At 42.1% G+C, this 16,164-nt stretch overlaps 1 protein-coding gene across 4 annotated transcripts in view; it reads left to right on the top strand.

Annotated features, from left to right (window-relative positions):
• The first annotated feature begins 4,126 nt into the window (after positions 1-4,126).
• iqsec3a (IQ motif and Sec7 domain ArfGEF 3a) overlaps positions 4,127-16,164 on the top strand; it is a 104,507-nt gene continuing 92,469 nt past the window's right edge. For 2 of the 4 annotated variants that reach the window (XR_003777857.2, XR_003777858.2), the window contains exon 1: positions 4,127-4,873. Coding sequence is in view for 2 of the 4 variants with exons in the window: in XM_029117029.2 (XP_028972862.2) it covers positions 4,344-4,873 (530 nt within the window). In the remaining 2 variants the exon portion in view is untranslated. The remainder of the gene's footprint in view (positions 4,874-16,164) is intronic. The other 2 variants (XM_029117029.2, XM_029117028.2) reach the window with 2 other exon arrangements.

Here is a 16,164-nt window from a genome sequence, read left to right as displayed (position 1 = left end):
ATACATGGCCCCATCCATCCTCCCCTCAATATGGTGCAGTCGTCCTCTCCCCTTTGCAGAAAAGCATCCCCAAAGAATGATGTTTCCAACTCCATGCTTCACAGTTGGGATGGTGTTCTTGGGGTTGTACTCATCCTTCTTCTTCCTCCAAACACGGCGAGTGGAGTTTAGACCAAGAAGCTCTACTTTTGTCTCATCAGACCATATGACCTTCTCCCATTCCTCCTCTGGATCATCCAGATGGTCATTGGCAAACTTCAAACGGGCCTGGACATGCGCTGGCTTGAACAGGGGGACCTTGCGTGCGCTGCAGGATTTTAATTCATGATGGCGTAGTGTGTTACTAATGGTTTTCTTTGAGACTGTGGTCCCAGCTCTCTTCAGGTCATTGACCAGGTCCTGCCGTGTAGTTCTGGGCTGATCCTTCACCTTCCTCATGATCAATGATGCCCCACGAGGTGAGATTTTGCATGGAGCCCCAGACCAAGGGAGATTGACAGTCATCTTCAACTTCTTCCATTTTCTAATAATTGCGCCAACAGTTGTTGCCTTCTCACCAAGCTGCTTGCCTATTGTCCTGTAGCCCATCCCAGCCTTGTGCAGGTCTACAATATTATCCCTGATGTGCTTACACAGCTCTCTGGTCTTGGCCATTGTGGAGAGGTTGGAGTCTGTTTGATTGAATGTGTGGACAGGTGTCTTTTATACAGGTAACAAGTTCAAACAGGTGCAGTTAATACAAGTAATGAGTGGAGAACAGGAGGGCTTCTTAAAGAAAAACTAACTGGTCTGTGAGAGACAGAATTCTTACAGGTTGGTAGGTGATCAAATACTTATGTCGTGCAATAAAATGCAATTTAATCATTTAAATTCATACAATGTGATTTTCTGGATTTTTGTTTTAGATTCCGTCTCTCAAAGTGTACCTATGATAAAAAATAACAGACCTCTACATGCTTTGTAAGTAGGAAAACCTGCAAAACCGGCAGGGTATCAAATACTTGTTCTTCCCACAGTATGTCATGTATTATAGCCAGTGACATTTGTTATATTTGGCCTGTCATTCCTGTGTCTTGCTGTCATTCTACTGTCCACACCGTCTGTCCATCCCACACTGTCTGGGCTTTGCAGGTCCCTGAGTCTTTCGGAAAGTAATTGGTGTCAGCATTGGACATAGAATAGACATCCCTCAGCCTTCATATAATAAGGTCAGGTCGCCATGGTTACATGCTATATCTTATCCAGTGCCAAAAAACACACCACAGGTCCCATTTCAGTTTTCATCAACCTTTGCAATTTTGTCTCCTCCACGACATGGAGTGCTGGCCAGCTATAAGAGCAATTGTTTTCCCTTTGCAAAGCAGTGCTGCAGCCATTAGGAATGGAGGACTCTGGCTGTACTTGGGTTAGCCCATGATTCCACCTAGGTGTTTTACTACAAAATATTTATTATTTAACTCGGTGTGTTCTCTAATGGATCAATCGCAAAATAATTCTCCCCAATTTCGTGATATCACATTTGTGATTAAGGTCCTTCCAAATTCACAAGCAGGATTCGAACCCTTCTCTCTTAATGGCAGAGCTAATTGCGATGCAGTGACTTTACTCCCAGCAGACTGTAGACTGTCGATGTTAATATGTGTCTTCCAAAGAACATCTGATGCTATTCTGATTCTTATCAAAGTGCTCTTTCAATTTTGACATTTAGCTTGTAAACCTTGGTGACAGCTTAACCACTTTGTGACAACTGCTGATGTAAAAAGGGACTCATAAAATAAACTTGATTGATTAAAGTAAAGTGTATTTTACAACATTAGGTTGCCTATCAGGGCATATTGCTGAGGTATTTTTCACAGCTTCTAAAAAGTATATCATAGGGGCATCATTGAGCCCACTGGAAAAAGAATTTCTTTGCATCCCAGAAAAAAATATCTGTCTGGATGATTTGTCATTTTAGTTTGGGAAGTGGAGAGACTCTTGTGCCCCTTTGGATTTTCTGTAATTCCACATTGCTGTACGGAAATGGTGAGATCGTTGAGTTTTTATGCACTTTCTGCAGATCTGCCAAAACATTACTAATGGCTGATTTGTAACTTTGCAATGTCATCATACCAATAAACTTAGGCGAGTCAAGAATCCTAAAGTGTTTCCAATGACCCTGCATAATAAACAGAGCAACAACGCCAGACATTCATACTGCAGCACTAAAGAAATCACACACCAAGTGAGAAAGTGATTTATACAACCCTTTTTGGGTCCTTCTGCATTACCGGCAAGTTCCCCTCAGGCTTAACACGTCCAACATCAAAATGACTTATCAGGGCAATCTCCATGGCACAATAACGCCGACAGCACAACAATAATCACAGTTCAAATCTTCTCGGACAAAGTCGGTTACATAATGTCATTGTGTGTCCGATGCAAACACCATCAGCATCAGACAATCAGAACAACTTCACTTAGCGGGCTCCACACTCACATGGCGGACCATGAAATACCACCTAATTGACTTTTTAATGTGCTCAGAATGCTCTACAGGGAGAGACTCACTTCCCCCCACCACCTGTTTAATGGCTGATGCCGTGGCAGGCATTGGTTTATTAATGTAGCATCCAAAAGACAGCCAATACAATATGCAAGGTGAGGTACAGTAGAAATCACTGCCCTTGGGTGTATATTGCCCCTACTAGGGGGGACAGAGCACTATCAATCCTGCTCTCTGACGCAGGTCAGCGTCAGGATGCAGTGCTGTGTGGCTGATGTCAGGCCCTAGCAAAGGGAGTTCTGGAGAGAGCCAGTGCATTTCTGAGAATCTCTCTGGTATCCATCCCCTTATCTAGTGTCCATGTTCTTTTGGTTACTTGAATTGGAAATGTTTTAATGCACCTAAAAATAAATGTTTGACTCATCAGAAGGGCATATGTGGTATGCGGATGAAACACCAAAACCTTCTTCTTCACACTCTGTATGGTTATCAGAAATGACATTGAATTGGTGCATGCAGTTCACAAGTCACAACTACAGGTCTTTGTTTGTCTGTCATACCCTGGTTCTGTACCTTCACCAAAGTCCAAAAGCCTGTATCAAGAGCTGACTGTAGAAAAGGATTGACAGTGGCAGTAAAAGAGGATAAAATACCATCATGTCTAAACCCAGTAAAATGCAGAAAATGAAATGGTAACCAAGATATTATTTTTCTCTAATACTTTCAGTGGTCCTCAAGGATTACTGTCTGGTATAATCTTGAATGGTTTCTGGTCAGACAGAGGAGGACTTGTATTATTTTTCTCCCCACTCTAGTTGCTTTTAAGGTTCTTCTCAAATGCCCTGTAATCTGCTTGATGTTTGTGGTCATGCCCGTGTGACTTGCAAATGTAATTAATTTCCTGCAAATCAATTTTGATGCCTAAGTTGTTTAATAGTACAGCCTAATGGGGCTGCTGTGTAGTGTGGACATCCAGGCATTGAACAGCATATTGCACAGCGTCACCCGAGGCGCGGAAGAGCAATGTCGGGAGGGATTTTTCTTGGCTCATTGCACTCAAGCGACTGCCCTAGTCAGGTTGGAGGCCTGCAAGCTAAGACCGTTAGTTGAGGTAGCATGACCTTTAATGTGCTGAATCCACTAACTTCCTGGTTTGAGAGGTTAGTGAAAAGAAGCAGAATTGCTTGGTGTGACTTGTATCAGAGAAAGCATGCCACAACCTTTTACCCTTCCCTGGGAGTTGCTGCAAAGAGGCAAAATTGTAACTAGAATTGAAAAGCAAAACATTTGTGAGAAACGGGTAAAAAGTATATTGGTAGTTCTATGTTACACTGTAGTTAGACATACCACAGGATAATAGTATACCACAGTATTATATGAATATCATTTTTTTAAATAAGCACTTCACAAAACAGTGAAGCGGGAAATAATTAAAATAAATATCAGTGCAGGGATCAATTTTCAGGCACGCGCCGTTGCTGCTGAGTTGACATCATCCGCCCACTACCTGCTCCTCCAATCCGAGAGCTCCTCGGATGTTGAGTCCTTGCATCAGCACCATTTCTTGCATCCTCATAGCGTAGCTAATATACGCGGGGAGAGAGAGAGAGGAAGGGAGTGCGAAAGAAGTGTGTGTGTGTGTGTGTGTGTGTATGAGAGAGAGAGAGAGAGAGAGAGAGAGGGGGACGAAAACGAGAAAGAAGCCATTCCGAAGCTTCCACGTAGAGAACCATCTGGCAGAGAGCATCCCAGATACGCACGTAGGTGGACGGAACGCTTTGACAAAACCACTCGAGGAGAGAATCCGGGCAAGAAAGGCCGAAGACAAAACCAAAACGTGCTGAAAAATAAAATCGGTATGGAGAGCCTGCTGGATAACCCAATGAAAGCCGTGTTGTATTTAAAGGAACTCACGACCATTGTGCAGAACCAGCAGAGCTTGATCCAGACTCAGCGTCTGCGAATCGACGAGCTCGAGCGAAAGGTGGAGGACCTGATTGGAGAGAACCGCCAGCTGCGGGACCCGCATCAGTCCTACCACCACCCCCACCATCACCACCCGTCACCCCGCAGTGCAAGCCCTCAGCCGCCCGTCCACCTACACCAGCATACCGCGGCCAACAAAGCAGGGGTTTATCCTAGCCAGCAGCCGCAGCAGGTCGCTTCTCTGTCGGCACAACCCCCTCAGCATCCTCCCCCTCCGCATCCTTCGGTTCACCATCCGCAGCAGCTGCAGCTGGTGCCCACCTCCCCCCCGTCTCCCAAAGCCAGCCAGAGCAGCCCCGAATTCGCGGAGGAGGACAAGAAAAGCTCGGCGTGCTGCAAGTCTCTGGTCCCACAAACACCTACGACTCTGTGCCGCTCCATAGGACTCGCTAGAAAAGCAGAGTGAGTATGCTCAATAGATGCTGTGATTGCACGGGTAACGTTACCGAGGTAGCTGGCTACACACATGAATCAGGTGAAGAGCTGATTGTTTGTTTAACATAATTTATATTGTTTGTATACAACTATAACATGCTATTTAGAGGTCGCTCTAGAAACTCATCCTCCAGCTTGCTATGTGTACTGTTAGCTATACCCCTCCAAGCTGGGATTCACTAAGAAATGTAGCATCAGTGACTATGACGATCAACAAATCACAAACAGCACAGACAGCAATTGGGCACATATAGATAATCATCACATTCACATAAAGTAATGACATATTGCCTAAAGTGTCTAATCATTATCAGTGGCAACCAGTGGTGTTCCGTTTTGTGTTAATCAACAAACATACCGGACTAACCACTGTTATTTGGCAAAAAGGCATTTGCCATAACAACTTAGAACAAGAATATAAGTGTATTGAACTTTGAACATATTTACTTACGTCCACACATTCAGACCTAAAGACCTTTCCCATTTATTCCTGATTGTGTGTTATTTAAAGTATATTTAAGCAGTAAGACATGAGTGGGTGTGGTGTATTGTCAATAAACCACAGCTAAGAGATCTAGTCCTTATATACCTACATACACCATAGACCTGTCTTTGCATGCACACACACACCCTGCTAATCCTAACCCTATTCCTAAACACTAAGCCAAACATAGCTTTTCTAAAAGTGAGGGCCGGAATTGGTTTACAGTACTTGCATGGGACTTTTCAGGACGTCTAGCCATCACTAGTAATCCACTACGAAAACAGTCCTCACCACCAACACTCCAGCCCATATAAGTGTGTTTATGCAAATGTTATGGCATCACATCTTAGTGCACTGAACATAATCGTCATGCGTCCTGTCAGAGCCCAGTCTAAATACACATGGTGCATACTGAACTGTTTTGAATGGGAAAGACATCTGTTGTTTACCAGCAACCTTTCCGTTGTCATACCTTTAGTGGCATGACACAAAACCGGTCAGTGCTTTAATCTGAAGCACTATTTTTTAACACCACCGCCCGTCATCCATTTGAAGATGATTGACTTGACTTGAACGGTAGTAAACCCCCCAAAATGCACCGGGGTTTGATGAGATCACAAAAATGTTGCTAGGGCAGAAGCTGAAATTGGCCCGAGACGGAGACGTGTACAGCAGTGGGCACATCAATTCAACCGTGGCGGTCTTAATGACAGTGGCCAAATGTCATTCCACTTTTAGTCTTTTTTTTTTTTTATAACAAAATGTCTCGTTCCATTCATCAAATTGCTGGGGCACAGGGCACTGTTTGAATGCTGGAACTATTGTAAGGCTGCACAAGCCTGCGAGAGTAGCCGAAATAAATGCCTAGAGTTGTGTTGCTGCGGTGTTAATGCATGGTTATGCAGGGTATATCATGACAAAGGCTTCCTGAAAAACAGGCCAAGGCCCACAGAGATCACAGGCTGCTAGGTTATATGGACTATAGGCCCAAGCAACGACAGCTTTGAATCTGTTGTAATTGTATTATTATACCAATAGAAAATGCATGCTCAGTGTGTTATACTACAGTATTTGTTTGGTTTGGGAAGGAGGTACATTACTCAAAGACACCTCGAAGTTGGACCTGCCTCCCTTCAGTAAATTATGAAACTAAACCTTTTGATTGGAGCTCTGCTTCAAAGATTTGGACAGAAAACATACGCTTGCTACTTTTTTTGTAGTCACAAAGTACAGAACAAAAAATCAATATGCTCCTTTAGGGCATCCATGAAACTCCTCAAAATGTAACGTGGATCTTCCTGGTGACATTGGTCCGTAAAGCTCAATCTCACAAAAAAAAAAAACAAGTTGAGGGATTTTCCACCATATCTTTACTGTGTTTTCGTTTTCACTGCTTTAACCCACCCATTGTAACTGTGTGCTCCAACAGTCACCGACCTGCCATCAGTTTTCAAACTGACCGTCCGTTTCAGCAATTTTATTCCCGGCGGCAGTTTAAAGGGCTACAGAAAAAAAAAGAAAAAACTCCCAATTTAAAACGGCCAAGTGTTGCATCAATATGTCAGAAACATTGATTCTTGTGTAAATATTTTAGTTTAGCTGCAACATTTCTAGATTCATTGGATAGTTACGGGTTGTGTTTTGACTTCGATCACATCCAAGAGATGGTGATGCCTAGGTTTGTAACGCCATTGGAAATGTGTAGGATGGTAAAGCCTGTGGACGCAACTGCATGTACAACGAATCTGTAAAACATGATGGCATGATGGCCAGTGCCATGTTGCTTCTTAACACTGTACAATGTTGTTCCTTAACATTTCACTACCACATTGGTACTTAAGGAATCACTATTATGTTCCTCAACATTTCACTATTATGTTGGTCCTTAATGTGTAATGGGCATCAGTGGGCCAATAGTCCCTGCTTATGATTTCCAAACATCTTGGCAACAGGTAGCCAAAACAATGAGCCGATATCTTACTCCAATCTGCCTTTAAAGACAAAATCATTTAGTAGGGTTTTAGCAGTTCACTTGCGTTTGTTCTGGTTCATTATTAAACATTTGTTTTTAAAGACCTGTCATAAGGACCTCTAGGGGGCACTGTTTTTGCCTCATATCTTCATCTCCAAAGATATCTGCCCCATTTTATGTCTACATTTTGGACTGGCACTAAAGGGTACTAATAACCCACTGACCTATTTCTAAATAATCACAACAGGGAACAGAAAAACACTGTGTGACTTAGCCAACTGCAGTAACAGGTTAACTTTAGGCTGAAATCTAGACTTAAACCAAACTCTTAACCCAACTTAATGCCTAACCTTAACCCTACTTCTAACCCTAAACCTCAATTGTAACTTTTCCCGCTGAACCTAATACTTAAGCCAAGAAAATGCCTTTTAAACTGGCACCTGACAATAAATCGCATTTTCCTAGAAAATAGTTTATAAAAAAAGACCAACCAGCACCAGACCTCCGTCTGTTCGGTGGAGTGCATCGACAATTATGCATCATGTCTAGATTGCTGTTAAGGTATAATACCTAGAGACCATCATCCAGGAAAGACATTAGCATCAACACAAAATTGAACATGCCAATGTTTAACTTTAGTGTAAACTTTAGTGTTAACTTTAGTGCAGCGAGAAAGCAACATTTTCAATGACAATTACAAACTGGTAATGCAATTTCTGTGTCAAGGTTGCATGGTGCGTAATTTCCCTCCAACCATTTAATGCTGATTAATTACTTGACGCATAAAAACAATTAAGATCCAGGCTGAGGGAAACAGGATGTGTTGGCACAGTTTAAAAAAACATCCACATGGTGGTATGTTTTTAAGTCTGTGAAACTAATTATGCAAGACATTCGTGGTGGAAACAGATCATCATCAAATCTAAGGATTTCTGTGGTTGTCCCACTAGTGAAATATGTCGTCGTGAACTTTCGCGCCGTGGTGAAAGAGCACAGTGATGAGCCTGACACGCCCATCCAAAGACTACCCAGGGCCTTTCTCTGGTGACGTGAGGATTTAGAATGAGGGCTGCCATTTCACAAATAAAAATAATCTTGCTCTTATCCTAATCATAATCATCATGTAGCGTAGCCTACCCACAATAAATGTGTAAGCTGTTTGCCAAGACCAGGGTTGCCACGTGACATTTAGACAGAACAGGGTTTTGAATACACATGTTAAAAGGAAGTTTCGATGTTGATGCTAACAGTGTGCATGTATACATTGTCATAATGTGCGATTGGAATTATAGATGCACGGATCAGGGGCTATTTCTTTATTATTATTTCTTTGGTCAATTTGAAATCCGGGGCTATTCATAAAAGATCCAGGGCTATAACTTCGGACACCCAGGCCTAACGATGCCACTGCCGTACATCTTCAAGCCCTGCTTTTAATCCTGAACAATTCTGCACGGTGAAAACATACCTGTAGTCTGACTGGTTTTTGTTTTGTGCCCTAGCACTCACACACTTGATTCAAACTAAAGGCTTGACGATAGGTTGATTAGGTCAGTCAAGTGTGTGAGTTGTAGGGTAACATTTGAAACAGGCGTGTGAGTGCTAGGGCAAAAACAAAAACCTGCACCCCTTTGGGTCCCGAGGACCAGGATTGGGAAACACTGCTGTATTCGCATCAATCCATCAGTTCTTGCCGGGCCGAAGCCCTCTTGACAGGTTCAGAATATTATTAATTGTGCCACAAAGGGAGAGGAACAGAAAGAGAGGGGGAGGAAATGAGGGGGAGAGGAAAGATGCAGAGAGGGTGAGGAAAGGAGAGTAAAAAATAGTAAGAGAGGGGAGAAAACGATAATGTAGACTTTAATGACAAAGCAGTGATACATGAAAGACAGCCAACATGGCGCAGCATTATTACACTCACTTAGCGCTTTGATCCTAACAAGACAAGATGGCGTACTGTGCTGGTAGCCGCCAGGAGCTGTGAATACAGATCTGTTAGCGGTGGGCATGGGGAAGGAAAGGGACGCGTCAAATTGCTCATCATTCCGGGGACAGAGTTCTGGTGTGCGTGTGAATGAGTGTGTACAACATACAGTGAGTCCAGGTCCAATAACGAACAGCCTGGCGATGACATTTCAGGCAGGGTGGATGAGAATATCGTCAGAGGTCTGTCCTCGGTTCTACTGATCTGCGAACGGTTGTTATTTCTATCAGTACTTAACAGCATGGAAGACACTTGAGATGAGGCTGGAATCATCTCCCTATAAACATGTTACCATCTTCACCAACTCTCTAAACAAATTATTTTCATGCGCATTAGATTGTTCATTTCACACGTTTATGCCTAATGAAACAAGATTTCATATCTCCCTTTCTTCTAAGCCCATACATGTATACAGGTGTGCCACCACATACTTTGCTAGGGGTCTCATAGGAACATTTGTGTGTAGTGTAGATGACTTCACCTAAACTCAAAGTTTTGTGAACACACGTTCACCAAAGTGTGTGTTAAGTTCCTTAACTTTCGGTCATGGCGAGTACCTGGAACCCCTGATGGAAAGGGCCAGAAAAACCAGACTAGTTGACAGAGTGGGAGTCGATGCCCGTCGACACAGCAACATTCATGAGGGATGAAAAACTCCTGGAGAAAGTTCCCAGCTCTAGGGCACATATGTGAGGCTGCTTTTGTAGATTTTAACACCAAATGCCTGCGGTGATATTTTCTCAGCCCGGTGCTCACTTGTCTGGAAATTCTTAGAGGGAGCGTATGATCTGAAGAAGTGGCTCCTTGAGTGGTAGATTCTTCCGCTTGCTATCTTCCTGTCCATCTCGTTCTCCCTTTTTTCTATATGTCCCTCTTTTTTGAGGGTTCTGCGTCTGGTAGCTATCACTTTTTCTTTCTTTCCCACTTTGTGTATCAGCCTATCGCTATACCCATGTCTCCCTTTTGTGTCCCTTTCCTTATCAATCATTATCAACTCGTGTCTCTGCTGCTTCTTGATCTTCTGGTTGGGATGTGGTGAGCTATCTGGCCCCCTGTTTGTTTTTGTTTCTCCATTCAGGCTTGCTGCAATATGGCGTAGCTTGGAGCCCATCACATAAACTCTGGGGGAAAGGCTGAAATGCTCATACTGCCACTGGTGCCTCTCCTCTGCTGGTCTTCCTCCCTCAAACTGAGATGAATGCATGTACTCTACCTAAGCAGCCAGTATGTGGTTCCTTGGAAGGAGGGGCGATTTACATTCTTGTTTTCCCATTGGTTCTGGGAACAAAGCCATAAGTTCCCTGGCCAGTAAAACGGCATGTTTTTAAACAAATGTGAAAAGGCCACCAGTTCAGGGAGTGTATCTTTTTTAGGTTGCAGGGAATATCCAAGAATGCGTTACTATGGTATATACATTCTTAAAAATTTCCCTAGGACGTTTTATAATATCTCTAATAATGGAAATTAAATGTTTTTGAGATTTCTTAGATGACATTCTGAAATACTGCACTGAATGTTTCAGTGATACTTATAACACTGCAAGCTTATGTTAGGTTAACGTTTTTGAATTGCCAATAGAGATAGGACACATTCCTATCTGTAATTTCACAAGCTACTGCTTTCATTAGGCATTAGTAGTACAAACACAATTCTTCTAATTTTGACACAGCATCAGGGAGAAACTAGGACCTTTCATCCATCCCTTGCATTAATCCATTAGGACAAAGAGAGGTAGTACAGCAACTCAGCCAGCGCTTACAAAGGTGTTCATTTATAGTTTTTTTTAGTTGCCTTGGTGCCATTATCAAAAGTATCTCATGGTGGTTCAATGAGAACATTGGTGAAGTCATCAAAACATAAAACGCACAATTCTCTCAGTTTAGTCAATGTAATTATCAGGCAGTCCCAGACCAAACAATGTAGGACACGTGTTTCAAAATCAGCCTTTGAAGTGCTGAAGGTAATCTGTTACAGTTTAAATTAGGCAAAACTGTAATTGCACACTACACATCACAACGGAATGAAAACTTGTCCACAATTCCTATCCCATAATCAAAAGTGTGATCAATTCAGACTTCTTCTTGATGCAAAAAAAACTTTTATTTTTGTCTAATCAACTTCAATAAATGCTATAACAAATGTCAATGTTAAGCACACACTACACTAATTTGTGTGAATTCTGTCTTCAGCATATGGCCATGACTTCTTGCATGCATCACCATGAATGTTTTTTCCCACCCCGCGGGGAAATTATTTTGGCATAGTGAATCCAAACCTGACATTGGTCACCGGTGATGTCATGACGTGGCTTATCCATTGGCTGAGGGTGACATGCTAAAGAGGATGGTGCTCATAGACCTTCTACCTCCATGATGAATAGGAGATTATGGGGCCAGTGTAGTTTAGTGTCAGTAATGTTGTACCACCCCACCTTCGGATGTGTCTGAACATGGATGTTTCTCCCGCGTTGTTCAGGCACATGGACAGCTGCTCATTGGCCGACGATACTGAGCCGACATCTTTGCTGTACAATAGTTTTGACCCTTGCCAGACATGGTCACATGGTCTATATGGTTACCAGGAGTACTTAGTACTATGGATGGCAATCATTTCCTGTGTTTGACAGTATCCTATTGTAAATGAGCAATGCAGTGGTCTTTCATGGCTTACACTACCAACAGCAAGGTTGTGGGTTTGAATCCCACTGAGGTTACATCCAAATCTATGGCCTTAGGGTGGTGATTCTTAAATCTGCAAATAGGCAAAACAATAAAAAAAATATATAGTTTATTCACCAAATGGTTGAGTGTTTATTCACCAAAACGGGGAACAATGAGCATAATGATAGTACAATTAATAATAATATAGAACAAAATTAAAAGTTATGCATGTACTTTATTAGCAATGTCGTGTATTTCACTGTGAAACATTGTGTTTTTGGTAATAATAGTGGTGAAATATTATCACATACTTGTGGTAATAGTACCGAAAGAAACTAAGAAAAACTGTGATTATACAGGTGCTGGTCATAAAATTTGAATATCATCAGAAAGTTGATTTCAGTAATTCCATTCAAAAAGTGAAACTTGTATAATGTATACATTCATTCCACACAGACTGATATATTTCAAGTGTTTATTTCTTTTAATTTTGATGATTATAACTGACAACTAATGAAAAACCCAAATTCAGTATCTCAGAAAATTAGAATATTGTGAAAAGGTTCAATATTGAAGACACCTGGTGCCACACTCTAACCAGCTAATTAACCCAAAACACCTGCAAAGGCCTTTAAATGTTCTCTCAGTCTAGTTCTGTAGGCAACACAATCATGGGGAAGACTGCTGACTTGATAGCTGTCCAAAAGACTACCATTGACACCTTGCACAAGGAGGGCAAGACACAAAAGGTCATTGCTAAAGAGGCTGGCTGTTAACAGAGCTCTGTGTCCAAGCACATTATAGAGAGGCGAAGGGAAGGAAAGGATGTGGTAGAAAAAAGTGTACAAGCAATAGGGATAACCACACCCTGGAGAGGATTGTAAAACAAAACCCATTCAAAAATGTGGAGGAGATTCAGTGCTTCAAGAACCACCACGCACAGACGTATGCAAGACATGGGTTTCAGCTGTCGCATTCCTTGTGTCAAGCCACTCTTGAACAAGACACAGCAACAGAAGCGTCTCACCTGGGCTAAAGACAAAAAGGACTGGACTGCTGCTGATTTCTGTTCTCTGATGAAGGTACATTTTGCATTTCCTTTGGAAATCAAGGTCCCAGAGTCTGGAGGAAGAGATGAGAGGCACAGAATCCACGTTGCTTGAAGTCCAGTGTAAAGTTTCCACAGTCAGTGATGGTTTGGGGTGCCATGTCATCTGCTGGTGTTGATCCACTGTGTTTTCTGAGGTCCAAGGTAAACGCAGCCGTCTAGCAGGAAGTTTTAGAGCAGTTCATGCTTCCTGCTGCTGACCAACTTTATGGAAATGCAGATTTCACACAGTGCCAAAGCTACCAGTACCTGGTTTAAGGACCATGGTATCCCTGTTCTTAATTTGCCAGCAAACTCGCCTGACCTTAACCCTATAGAAAATCTATGGGGTATTGTGAAGAGGAAGATGTTCATACTTTTCAGTTGGCCAACATTTCTAAAAATATTTTTTTTGTATTGGTCTTAAGTAATATTCTAATTTTCTGAGATACTGAATTTGGGATTAGTTGTCAGTTATAATCATCACAATTAAAAGAAATAAACATTTGAAATATATCAGTCTGTGTGTAATGAATGAATATAATATACAAGTTTCACTTTTTGAATGGAATTACTGAAATAAAGCAACTTTTTGATGATATTCTAATTTTATGACCAGCACCTGTATTTTAACAGGCCCGATGGAAACAGAAACAAAAGCAAGTGTGGCTAATTAGTTGCCAACACACCTGAACACAATTAAAGTGGAACTCCCAGCATTTTAACAACAATCTCATTTTCAATACTATTTTCAGAAAAGGGAAGTTTAATTTACCAATTTGTTTCATGTACCAGGGCTAGAACAATTCGTGCCTGTTACGGGGCCTTGCTGTAACTGCGGTCACGATCTTCCCCGTCTCACTGGAAATTATGTTGCTATGGTTGCTTTCATAATAACTTTTGGTCAGTCTCGCTCTTCATGCTGCAACTTTACTAAATCATTTTGTCAAGGTCACATATTATACTTAATTTCACAATTTGTGTTTTCTTCTCTTCTAATGCACATGTTCGTCACTTCAATGTTAACTTACGTACAGTTTTAACTACATAGTATATAGCAAATAAACAATAACGAACTTCATAATATAATTATATTCCACTTGCGATCATCTTTTCTCTTTTTTTTTTTGTCGCCAGTACGATTGGCTTTAATTGTCCCATTAAAGTACGCCCCTGCGTGAAGCCCTTTTGGTCATTTTCTGACAAGCGATTTCATGGATGTAGTCGTTTTCATAGATTCAAGTTTGTATATTTTCATAGAAGGTTGGGGAATGACGCAGAGTAAGGCATTAGCGAGAGTTCTTAAAAATAGTGTCAGTCTTGAACACTACACAGACCTGTGTACCATTGACAATCAGCCCAATATGCAAATTAGCCATATAATTCGCTGCAACAGGCCGTAACAAAAGCGCATATCACATAATTACAAATGCATAAGCTAGGCACACAAATCTGATTAATGTTTAACTGCAAATGCGTTAGTAGGCTACGGCATGTAATGCTTACATTTGGGAAAATACCAGTCCAGATCCAGTAACCATGACAGGTAAGATCCAGGCTCTCTTGCTCACTCGTGTCCACCAACAACACGTAAATTAGCCAGAGCGAGGTGAATAAAAAAATTAATATGGAGGGGAAGTTATTTATCCGTGGCAGAATTTCACTCGTACTTCATGCTTGCTTCTTCCCCAGCCTACGCGCAATCCGCGTTGTAACATAATCTCTCCTGTCTGACCGCGGCACCTGTTAAGTCAATGCAAGCTTAGTGAATTTACAACAATCAATCCTCGCAATCCCAATTAAAGAGGCGATTAGTGGCCTTGTCGATAAACTATATTTAAGTTCTAGCCATGTTTTTTTTAAAGTTTTTTAGCAAACATATTGAATAATTTAAACTGCCTGTGCATAATACTGAATGGATGGAGGCAAATTATGTAACAGTCCTTGAATTACATATTTCACTACTAAGCAATTAATTGGTGAGTTATGAATCATGCATTGAACTGCATCAATTTATTCAGCCTTAGCCAATGCTTGGCACATATATAAAATTTGTCAGCACATGATTTAAAATAGAACAATATGCTGAAACGAAAATAGATGGCGTGTGTTACTTTAAACAAAACCACTAGAAAACCTGTAGGAAATTCCAACCATGTTGAAGTACCCATAAGATAACAACATTATTTTGTGAAGTTCTGTAAATGTGCTGAGAATCTTCCAAATCCACAAAACAATCCGGAACCATTCAGAGAAACATTGCCGGAAGGTTCTATCTAAAATAACCATAAGACAACCACAACCCCACCAAGCTCCGAGAAGCATATGGTTCTCAGACGTAATGCACCAACTGGGTAAAGACGGACTGAATAACGTTTACTCATACTAGCTCAAGTCTGCATAAAAAGGACACACACTCACACGCGCCATCTGGCCGTCCGCATGGTCTTCTGCTTTGGCTGCAGCCCATCCACCCATCCGCTCCCCACTCCCTCACCAACCCCATCTTCCTTCCCTTCTCGCCTGGCTCCCTTGTTCCACTGAAGTGGCTGAACCTGTGCCAATGGCAGCCATCTCAGGAAGGAGAGAGCGGGCGTATGTTACATTAGCTGTGCCCCCGATGGCTTCCCGCTGGCTGCCACAGACTCTGTTAGTGTAGGGCCGCCTCTCGGATCAATGGCCCCTATTGCTTGCCAGGGCCTGGACCCTCATGTCCCAGAGCAGCGTGTGTTTGAGCGGGGCCGTGTGGTGTATTGCTGAATATGTGTGTGTGTCAGAGTGTCTATAAGCCGGTAATGGCCTAATTGTCAGCGACGGCCACTCACACACCATTCTCCACTCGTTCCCTCCTTGTGTGGCCTTCCGCACTTGTGCCAGCTGAGGAGAGCAAGAGAGGAGTTGTTCATTGTTTGTAAAGATGCAGGGCCTTTTCATTCATGCAGAGTGAAATTTAGATGAAAAAGGATACATCTGTAGTGAAATGCCTACAAAAGACTAGGCCTTATGGGCATGTTTAAACATTAAAGCCTAGCGAACAAAGATTAGAAGAACGTTGTCGTTGCAAATGTAAT

The sequence above is a fragment of the Esox lucius genome, chromosome 23 (genome assembly GCF_011004845.1).
Source record: "Esox lucius isolate fEsoLuc1 chromosome 23, fEsoLuc1.pri, whole genome shotgun sequence".
Classification (NCBI taxonomy): Eukaryota; Metazoa; Chordata; class Actinopteri; order Esociformes; family Esocidae; genus Esox; species Esox lucius.
The sequence above is the reverse complement of the archived record's forward strand: the minus strand, read 5'-3'. Positions and strand labels throughout refer to the sequence as shown.